Source organism: Alexandromys fortis, unplaced genomic scaffold (assembly GCF_014885135.2).
Source record: "Alexandromys fortis isolate MF-2015 unplaced genomic scaffold, M_Fortis_MF-2015_v1.1 scaffold_195, whole genome shotgun sequence".
In the NCBI taxonomy this organism is placed as follows: domain Eukaryota; kingdom Metazoa; phylum Chordata; class Mammalia; order Rodentia; family Cricetidae; genus Alexandromys; species Alexandromys fortis.
Genome location: NW_026068105.1, coordinates 1,514,188 through 1,525,328, shown reverse-complemented (window position 1 = coordinate 1,525,328; position 11,141 = coordinate 1,514,188). Strand labels below are relative to the sequence as shown.

Sequence of the window (11,141 nt, the reverse complement as noted above, 5' to 3'; positions counted from 1 at the left end):
CATGGCTTATTTTTTAGAGGAGAGTGGAGATGAGGATGAATCTGGGAAGCATTTGGGGGAAGGGAGTTAATATTATCAAAATATATTTCATATTCTATGAAATCTCCAAGTAATAAAAATACTATATTAAAAACATAAATCAACTGTATGTGACATGTGCATAAGCATTTTCAAAGGCTAGGGATCCATAGTCTTCCTAGACTCACAAGGTGATCTGTGATCTTAAAAATGGGGAATAAATATCAACTATTTTAAATAGTACGAGACTATTTAAAACCACCAATAGTGACAATCTACCTAGTCACCAGAAATTTGGGCCAGTAGTGATTGACTATTATAGGCCAATCTCTTCTCCTGTGATTTACCCCATAATAGAAATGGGCAAGAAACAAAGAAACCTTTGCATTTCTTTAGTAGTTGCCTTGGTTTATTTATTTTGAATTAATGGTAAGTATGAGCATGTTGTTAGATGAGGGTTGTCCACGATGGAAGGACAAACTGGGGACTGGTTAAGTTCACCAAACATTAAAGGCCAGGAATGGGTTCGTAAGTGAGAACTGCCGTACTTAGTGCCGCGCCTCTGTACGCCTATGCCTGAACTGAATCCTTTCCCTCCTCGCGCAGGGGCTCAACTATAATTCCAGGCTGAGGCTGAGGCTCAGGCTCAGGCTCAGACTCAGGCTCTGTCTCTGGCTCCAGCTCCGGTTCCAACTGAATCTCCATCTTGGGCACTGGAATAGGCTCTGGTTCAGGGTCAGGCTGTGTGGTGGTTTCAAGCTGGGGGTCAGGCTCGTAATCTGGCCCTGAGATGGCAGTAGGAGGTTCAGTGGACTGGGCGCCATGAATGGAAGATGGATGAGTTGCTTCTAGCTGGATCTCTTCAGATGGAATGACTTCATTGTCTTGGGAATGGCTTGCCTTTGTCATTGGCCTGTAAGGAAAAAAAAAAAATCCCCAGAAAAACCTTAGGGAACTTTGAACTTGAAAAACTATAGCCTTAGTGACAAATAGGTCCTAGACCAGTGGCTTTCAACCTTCCTGATACTGTGACCCTGTAATACAGTTCCTTGTGTTGTGGTTACACCCTGCCCCCCAACCATGAAATTATTTTCGTTGCTACTTCATAACTATAATTTTGCTACTGCCATGAATCATAATGTAAATATCGGACATGCAACCCTCAAAGGGGTCGCTACCCACTAGTTTAGGCCATCTGTTTGTCCTGATGTTTTGACTTGCTGTCAGACCACATGTGTCCATTTTGGAGTTCAGAAAGATTAAATTTCAACAATATGAAAGTCCAAGAAAGACACACCAGCATTTAAAATGTGGACAACTGAGAGAGTCTGAAAGTGGTTGAGGGTCAAATCCATGGTTCAGTTGCATCTGTGTCTACAACTTGTTAGTTTAAGACTTAGATATGATAGTATACATAAGCGACCCCAAAAACTCTACCAAAGAACTCCTACAGCTGATAAACACCTTTAGTAGCGTGGCTGGATACAAGATCAACTCCAAAAAATCAGTTGCCTTCCTATACACTAAGGATAAGGAAACAGAGAGGGAAATCACAGAAGCATCACCTTTCACGATAGCCACAAAGAGCATAAAATATCTTGGGGTAACCCTGACCAAGGAAGTAAAAGATCTATTTGACAAGAACTTTAAGTCTTTGAAGAAAGAAATAGAAGAGGACACCAGAAAATGGAAGGATCTCCCTTGCTCTTAGATTGGGAGGATCAACATAGTAAAAATGGCAATTCTACCAAAAGCAATCTATAGATTCAATGCAATCCCCATCAAAATCCCATCAAAATTCTTCACAGATCTGGAGAAGACAATAATCAACTTTATATGGAAAAACAAAAAACCCAGGATAGACAAAACAATCTTATACAATAAAGGAACGTCTGGAGGCATTACCATCCCTGACGTCAAACTCTATTACAGAGCTACAGTATTGAAAACAGCTTGGTATTGGCATAAAAACAGAGAAGTCGACCAATGGAATCGAATAGAAGACCCTGACTTTAACCCACAAACCTATGAACACCTGATTTTCGATAAAGGAGCTAAAAGTATACAATGGAAAAAAGAGAGCATCTTCAACAAATTGTGCTGGCAAAACTGGATGTCAATCTGTAGAAGAATGAAAATAGACCCATATCTATCACCATGCACAAAACTCAAGTCCAAGTGGATTAAAGACCTCAATATCAGTCCAAACACACTGAACCTGATTGAAGAGAAAGTGGGAAGTAGTCTACAACACGTGGGCACAGGAGACCACTTCCTACGTATAACCTCAGCAGCACAGACAGTAAGGGCCTCATTGAATAAATGGGACCTCCTGAGACTGAGAAGCTTCTGTAAAGCAAAGGACACTGTTGCTAAGACAGAAAGGCAACCCACTGACTGGGAGAAGATCTTCACCAACCCCGCAACTGACAAAGGTCTGATCTCCAAAATATATAAAGAATTCAAGAAACTAGACCGTAAAAGGCTAATCAACCCAATTATAAAATGTGGCACTGAGTTGAACAGAGATCTCTCAACAGAAGAAGTTCAAATGGCCAAAAGACACTTAAGGCCATGCTCAACTTCCTTAGCGATCAGGGAAATGCAAATCAAGACAACTTTAAGATACCATCTTACACCTGTCAGAATGGCTAAAATCAAAAACACCAATGATAGCCTTTGCTGGAGAGGTTGTGGAGAAAGGGGTACACTCATCCATTGCTGGTGGGAATGCAAACTTGTGCAACCACTCTGGAAAGCAGTGTGGAGGTTTCTCAGCAATACCACTCTTGGGAATATACCCAAGAGAGGCCTTATCACACAACAAAATATATGCTCTACTATGTTATTGCAGCATTGTTTGTAATAGCCAGAACCTGGAAACAACCTAGATGCCCTTCAATTGAAGAATGGATGAAGAAAGTATGGAATATATACATATTAGAGTACTACTCAGCAGTAAAAAACAAGGACTTCTTGAAGTTTGCAGGCAAATGGATGGAAATAGAAAACACTATCCTGAGTGAGGTAAGGCAGACCCAAAAAGAGGAACATGGGATGTACTCACTCATATTTGGTTTCTAGCCATAAATAAAGGACATTGAGCATATAATTCGGGTTCTTAGAGAAGCTAAATAAGAAGGAGAACCCAAAGAAAATCATATAGGCTTCCTCCTGAATATTAACCTTCATCAGGCGATGAAAGGAGACAGAGACAGAGACCCACAATGGAGCACCGGACTGAAATCTCAAGGTCCAAATCAGGAGCAGAAGGAGAGCGAGCACAAGCAAGGAACTCAGGACCGCGAGGGGTGCACCCATACACTGAGACAAGTTCTATCGTGAACTCACCAAGGCCAGCTGGCCTGGGTCTGAAAAAGCCTGGGTTAAAACCGGTCTCGCTGAACATAGTGGACAATGAGGACTAATGAGACCTCAAGAACAATGGCAATGGGTTTTTGATCCTACTGTACCTATTGGTTTCGTGGGAGCCTAGGCAGTTTCGTGGATGCTCACCTTACTAGACCTGGATGGAGGTGGGTGGTCCTTGGAGTTCCCACAGGGCAGGGAACCCTGATTGCTCTTTGGGCTGACGAGGGAGGGGGACTTGATTGGGGGAGGAGGAGGGAAAGGAGAGGCGGCGGTGGGGAAGAGACAGAAATCTTTAATAAATAAATTAAAAAAAAAGACTTAGGCTTCCTAATTGGTATACAAAACATACTTGTGGAATCAATTAGGTTAAATTAATTAAATCAATTAAGTTAAATCAACGAAAGTAAATCCAGGGAAAGACACACCAATTGCTTATCCAATAGCAAATGGCCAGTCATGAAAACATGCACACAGGTAACTTTATCCAAACTGAGCAGGTTGTCTTTAGTATATATACATATACCTGTATACACACAATGACAATGAAAAAAGGCAATGAATTTGAAAGAGAGCAGGGGGGAGTATATGGGAGGATTTGCAGGGAAGGAAGGGAAGGAGAAAATGCTGTAATTATAGTCTCAAAAATATAAAAAAATTTAAAAAGAAGAGGGAAAGGTGAGCAGGTGGATAAACGTTGCAGTGTAGCTAAAAGCACAGGCCTTGGGCCAACCAAATTCTGATTTTCCTGGACCCTATGCACTTTTGCCTTCGGAGGTCTCCTGTTACATTAAAATAGCCACAATTATGTTTATGGCTGTGTTGGTGTAAAGATAAATATGTTACGATATCTTAAAATGGTTTTTCTCTGACCTAAAAGGACTTTTGTGATGATTAAATTAGTTGATATAAGGGCTTACTCAAGTTCCGTGCTCAGGTTTAAGTTCCTCTTCCTTTGCTTTGACTTAACTTTGTTCCGTGCAAAGTACACCACACAGATGATGGCAGCAGCGCCTATCAGGGCGCCGATCAAGGCCCCAATGATGATACCGACTTCTGGATCTGAAGGACACAGACAGGCAGTTGGTAAAACCAAACACATTTTCGTCTTATATATATATATGTATTTGAGACTGATGAAAAATGATCTGGAAGGCTCACAATGCAAGAAAGTGACAGATACAGGTGGACGGAACAGAAATTCCCAGAATTCTGCGAGTTGAGGTCCTTGACTGTGCAGCTTAACATTGACATGCGCACCAGTGAAGAAAACTGTGGCCACTTGGCAGGCAAGCTTGTTTTTAAATCCATATTTAGGGAATAGAGTTTTCAGCGTGCCTTTATGTGGTCAGAGACATTGTCATGGCAATCTGGTAACCAGAAACATGCTCTGTTGGAGACAAGGACATTTCATCAGCTTTCCTAAGGCCTAAGTGAAATAAAATAAAAAAGCTTCCCCATACACTCCCTGCTCATGAACTCTATGAGCAAAAGGACATGGCCATTTGGATAAACAGGCATCTGGTTTATTACATCAGTCTATGGAAAAATTGAATGAGTGCGAGACATTCCAGCTGAGCACCAGGCCTCCAAGCCCAGACATGTCGTCCCTGACAGAACATGTCTGGGTCATAAGCCAGCCCATACCCATCTATTTCCCCTTAAACAAGGATCAACTGTTTATATTTTGAAATGAAAAACTAGGTTTGCATAATAAGTTCCTCATCTTCTTATGATGGAAGAAATCCATGTAGCTGGGCACAAAAGGCCGAGGCAGAAAAATCCTGAGTTTCCAGAGAGCCTGGGCCATATACATGGCAAGACCTTGTCTCACAAAACCCTCAATGGGACAGCACAGCTATATCAGCAAGACTGGGGGAGCCCTGCAGAAGAGGGGATGGAAAGAGTGTAAGCCGGAGGATGGGCAGCAGAAAGACATCTGGGTGTGATGCAGCTGCTGTACTCACGAAATCACAAAGGCTGTGGCTGTCTGCACAGGACGGAGCCCTTGAACATTTCATCGTGAGTGAGTGAAGGACCCCCTCTGTGGTGGACTACCGGCAATCAACAGATGTTGGAGGAGGGAATGCCATTTTCTTCAGTGGTATATCCACTGATAAACTGGCCTCGCTCCAGTAAATATTCTCTCACCAATGCTTTAGGCAAAAAACTCTAATTAAATTTAGTAGGCTACGAAAAAGAAGACATGAAAGGTGGAGGGGACTTGTTGAGAAAATGGGAGCTAGTGTGAGAGGCAAGTGAGGGGGGATGGGGACTGAAAATGACTAAAAGTCATTATATAAATGTATGAAACAATCAGATTGGTGAGTAACCCAACTATCATCATGGAGCCATCATCCAGCAGCTGACAGAACCAGATGCAGAGAGCCACAACGAAGTCCCAGGACAAGCTCCAGGAATCCAGTCAAAGAGAGAGAAGAGGGTATATATGAGCAAGGGAAGTCAAGATCCTGAGGGGGAAATCTACAGAGGCAGCGGAGGCAAGCTCGTGGAAACTCATGAACTCTAGACCGACAGCTGTGGAACCTCCATGAGACTAAACTAGGCCCTCCGTATGTGGGAGACAGTGGTGAAGCTTGGACTATCTGAGGGGCACCTGGCAGTAGGTCCAGGATCTATCCCTGGTGTATGAGCCAGCTTATTGGAGTCCTTCCCTATGGTGGGATGCCATGCTCAACCCTAATGCAGGAGGGAGAGGCTTGGTCCTGCCCCAACTTAATGTGCCAGACTTTGTTGACTAACCATGGGAGCCCTTAACTGTGGGGAGGAATGGATGGAGGGTCAGCTGGGGAGGGGGAGGTAGGGGCGGGAAGAGGGGTAGGGGGAAGAACTATAGATAGAATGTAAAATAAAATTTAAAAAATAAACAAATTACAATTTAAAAAAATTAAACTAAACAAAACTAATATCTTAATTGTTAAAGTAAATAACTTTAACAATTAAACAGTTCTAAACTTTTAACAAAGCAGTGTTCTCTTGACCCACCCCAGCCACTGGTGGGATGATCCAAAACTGCTCTTGCCTCCAGACTTCTATTATACTTGCTCTTAGATGGCCTCCCTTTTCCCAATGTTCATTATTCCCTCCTGAATTTCAAAGCACTCCTCATCTCCCACCACAATCTCCTAATACAATTATAATACTATTTTAATAAAACGTTACGTTTATAAAAATTAAATATTGTTCACACCAGAAACATCCATCCTCTGATTCTGTGTTGTTCAGCATTTTAAAATGCTTTCCCTAAGGTCACTAACTGCCTCATTCGGGGGCTTTGCTTAGTGTTTTAATACATTCTCACTAGTTTTGACATCGGGAGGAAATAATCATTTATTATGGTTCCGTCTCCCAGTGATCTTTTCTGTGGCTCTTCCTCGTGTTCCTTCGCCATTAATCTTTCTACAGCTGCTGCTCTGCCTTTGTTCTCCACCCAGCCTACCAATTTTACAGAAACAATAGCCTTTGGTGGTACCTTCAAATACCAGCTCAAACAGTACTTGGTCAGCGCAGCTGCTCCAGAGCTGTAACCATAAGTGTCTATCCCTGTATGGACCTATACGGTAGCGTTTAGCAATACAGTCTTTGCTCAGCCCTCTAGCTGAATGGAGAGCTCCTTGAGTGAAAGCCCTTTCTTCTTAATGTCGGTCTCTGCATCACCTATGATGGTCCATAGTAGATAGCCAATAGGTGATGTAGGAAGAAGATAAGGACAGGAGGGCAAAGAAAGGAAAGGAAGCAAGAAGGGAGAGGAGAGGGAAGAAGGAAAGCCAGGAGAGTGCTGGAGATCACTGGAAAGAAGACTCGGGTACTAGTCTTACACGACTGGACATCCGCCATGTGTGTCTGTCTCTAGAAGGGTGGGCAACAATTGAGTGAGGAGTAAAGGAAGACAACAGAGAACCATGCCTGTACAGACAGGTCTCAGGAGAAAGGCCAGAGGAAAGAGCTGAAAGTAATGAGAGTGGGGGGCAGATGGCAAGGCTCTAAGTGCTCAATCGAGCCCTAAGAGGTTCGGGAGACATCCCTCGTGAGGACTTGTCCCAGGATTGACCTAGTCTATCAGTTTCAAGGCTCTTTAACTATGAATCTCAGAGAGCAAGTAAGTGCCTTTCAACTGGAAGACTGAGGTGTTGCTCGTGTAGCAAGTATAGTATGGGAAACAATTTAATACAAATAATAACAATCGTACTCATCAGGTATTGTGATTGTAGATAGGGCTGTCTGGTTACTATAGGCAGATTTTTGCCTTTAAACTTTTGGGTTTTATTTCTTATTGGAATGTAGATATTGCATTATAGGTATAAATATGTTTTCCTGGATGTATACATGTTACTTAGATCATGTCCACATCCCTGTTACTGTCTCTCGTTCCACTTCCACTCCCCTCCCACTGGTCCCCCTTTGTCTTCCCTAACAGCCCCCCTCTACTTCCATGTCTTCTTAAAAATCTAGATCCTGCCTACGAAAGAAAACATGATATTTCTCTTTCTGCATCTGGCTTACGTCACTCACTATGGTAATTTTCATTTCCTGCAAACCATATAATGCTAGTGAACTGGAGTGTCCATCAGGCGATGACAATCTGTGAGTCTATAACATGGGTGTTGTGGCATGGAAATAAACAAGCTTACCCAGCTTTCTCTGTGGCGGCATGCTGACTTGAATTCTTTTGGTTATAGACCCAAAAGTGGTACAGCTGGTAATTCTATTTTTAGATTTTTGAGGAAGCTTCAGACTGACTTCCATTGTGGTTGCTTTAATTCACATCCCCACCATCAGCATGTAAGGGTTCCTTTTCCTGCATATCCTCGTCCACGTTTGTTGTCTGAGCTCTTGATGATAGTCATAAGACTGGGGGGAAATGGAAGCTCACCATAACTCTGATAGCATTTCCATGATGGTGAAAAACACAGAATTTTTTTTCATCTATTTGTTGTCTATCTGTAATTCTTCTGAGACCTGTCTTACAAAACATCTGCTTATTTATTGACCGGATTATTCGTGTTTAATTATTTTGCTCCTCATCTATTCCAAGTGTCAACCCTCTGTTGGCTAAATGGCGGTAGAGGATTTCCTTCCGTTCTCTAGGCTGCCTCTTCATTCAGTCTCTTGTTTCCTTTGCTGTGCAAAAGCTTTTAAATTTCACGCAAGAACAAGCTTATTTATCAGTTCTCGCTATTATTTTTCTGATCTACCAAAAACCTGCTCAGAAAGTCCTGCCTGTGCCTTATCTTGGAGGGTTTCCCTGTATTCTAGAGGCCAGTCTTAATAAGGCAGTCAAGAAGCAGGAAGTCTGTGAGGCATATATTTGAAAAGGATAGCTAAGGGACTAGCTGGAATTATCAACTGCAAAAGAAAGAGCATCCCAGACTGCTAATGACACTGCTGTTTTTTATTTGTCCAAGAGTAATACCTACTTTCTAATGATTGCAGGATCCTTAAATAAACTACCCGGTGAAGAATTTAGGGAACTGATTGCTTTTTGGGCTGACAAGGGAGGGGACTTGATTGGGGGAGGGGGAGGGAAAGGGGAGGCGGTGGTGGGGAAGAGACAGAAATCTTTAATAAATAAATAAATTAATTAAAAAAAAGAAAAAAAAGAATTTAGGGAACATATTACTATGTAGAAATGAGAGACCTGGATGGCCATTCATTATCAACTTACCAATAAAGCACAGACACCTCCAGAGAGGCAAGGAGGACTAAGGAGAGAACCTAATTAATCTGTTCAATGGGCAGGCCCAGACTACTTAACTGAAGGATAAAGTATGAAAGCCATAGAGCCAACTCACGCGAAGAGGTTAAGTCAATTTCACAGGAACTATTGCCGAGACTGTTGACGGCAGTGCACTGATAATAGCCTTGCTTAAAATTTGTCAGATTTCCGATAACCAAAACTCCAGTGGCCGAGTCTGTCAAAACAAGAACACGGAATTTTTAAGATCTCTTGTCATGTTAGTGTACGCTGTTTAATGCCCGCCCACAGCGGCCTCTCTTGAGATGAATAGGCTCCACCTAGGTCTCTGGCAATGCTCTACAAGCAGCCCAGCGAAGGCCCTCCGCATTCACCACCTCTCAGCCGAATTCTAGACTCCGAGAAACAGACACACCACAATCCTCATATTAGCAGGCAGGTATCATGTTAAGCACACGTCTGCTCCAGACACATGCACACACTGACATCAAGGGAAGAAACAGTTGAGGACCTCAGGCAAGCATCGGGGAGCACATCCAGCGGAAGTTAGGAAAGGCGATACTCACCGAAGCTTTCTTTTACTGGCACGATGGTGTTCCCCTCAATCTTATACCAGTAATACGCAGGGGATGGTGTTCCAACAGCAGAAAGGCAAGACAAGGAGATTGGGTGGCCTGCTTCTGGTCTTCCTTGGATGGTACAAAAGGGCTTGGAAGGTTTGACTGTAAGGCAAAGACAAAAAGTGAGCTTCCTGTAAGAAACTGACAGTTTTGTGACATTGGCAGCCACTTTCTCACTTTCACTGTACAGATTATACGGGCATTTGCTTATTTAGTCTATTCTTAGAAACCTTGCTCTGGACAGTTTTCTGCTTGTACCACCAGATGGGAGCAGAGCACTTCAGCTACGCTACGGCGACCATCTAGTCAGGAGGCCATTAAGATTCAAATAGTGTCTCTTCTGTCTGCCTTGTCCCCTGATTTATAACCATACACTTCCTCATTGGATTCTAAAATATGCCTTTATTAAAACAGGCAAATGTAACTGAACTCTGAGTAGAAACATAGCTTGTGCTTTAAAAGCCATCTTAAATGAAAACAGAGCCCTTAAATACTTGGAGATTAAACCTTTCTAGAAATTCCTTTTAAAATAGTCCACTAATACTTCCTTTTTTTTCTGTTCCTTTGTGAGGCTAAGGCAGTTTTTCATTTATTCATCTATAGGTGACCCAAACTCTCTGGAAGGCTTGAATTTGCCCGAGTCCTCCTCAGCAGAGGAGCCCACTTGGCATTGGTGCTATATGATGTTACAGTCTCGATTTTTTTTCTGCAACTTGGCAAGCATTTAGCTAGGTGCCGTCTCTCTATCCAGTACTGGACTAGGCACTGCCGAAGTGGAGCTAACGGTGGAGAGAGATGAACTAACAGAACACTGGGGCTCGCGGTGGGGGGGGGGGGGCGCTGTATTACACATGTTTTGCACGGGGAACAGGGAGACCACAGAAGGAGTTTGAGAAAGGTAGTAATGATGCTCTTTCTAGTACTTCCCATACAGCTCTCTCTGATACTGAGGGTCCCTGGACCAAGGGAAAGGTGATTCAAGAGGTATTAAGAAAATAGTCACAGGAGCTAGTGACCAGCTAGCTACCGAGGAAAGTAAGGATCTATGCTGATTCCCAGGCTTCGGATTCTGTATCCATGATCCTGCCACCATCCAAGAGAAAGAATTCAGGTAGAAGAACAAGCTTTAGAGGATGGGATGAGGAGGAAGGAGAGATGCTGGGGGCAGTTTGGGACATGCCGTTTTTCAGCTGTTTATGACAACACCTGGACAGAGACCTGGATCAAGGAGACGCTCTCTGGGTAACTGTGAATCACAATCTCACTTTATGCCACGTAGTCTGTCCCTAATAGCACACACGGGTGATGACTGTAAGCTTTGGATGTACTTTCCAATGAATAGCCATCCTTTGGTTTTCTGTTCCTCTGGTTAGTTGGTTGGTTAGTTGCTGGGTTTGCACTTGAATCTGGCCTCTACC

The 11,141-nt window shown here is 43.0% G+C and overlaps 1 protein-coding gene across 13 annotated transcripts in view; it reads right to left on the bottom strand.

Moving 5' to 3' along the window:
- Positions 1-399: 399 nt before the first annotated feature.
- Vsig1 (V-set and immunoglobulin domain containing 1) overlaps positions 400-11,141 on the bottom strand; it is a 165,054-nt gene continuing 154,312 nt past the window's right edge. For all 13 annotated transcript variants that reach the window (XM_050124025.1, XM_050124027.1, XM_050124026.1 and 10 more), the window contains 4 exons: positions 9,670-9,825; positions 9,201-9,320; positions 4,308-4,449; positions 400-931 (listed from right to left, as the gene is read on the bottom strand). In XM_050124025.1, the coding sequence (XP_049979982.1) occupies positions 589-931; positions 4,308-4,449; positions 9,201-9,320; positions 9,670-9,825 (761 nt within the window). In that variant the 3' untranslated portion in view covers positions 400-588. The remainder of the gene's footprint in view (positions 932-4,307; positions 4,450-9,200; positions 9,321-9,669; positions 9,826-11,141) is intronic.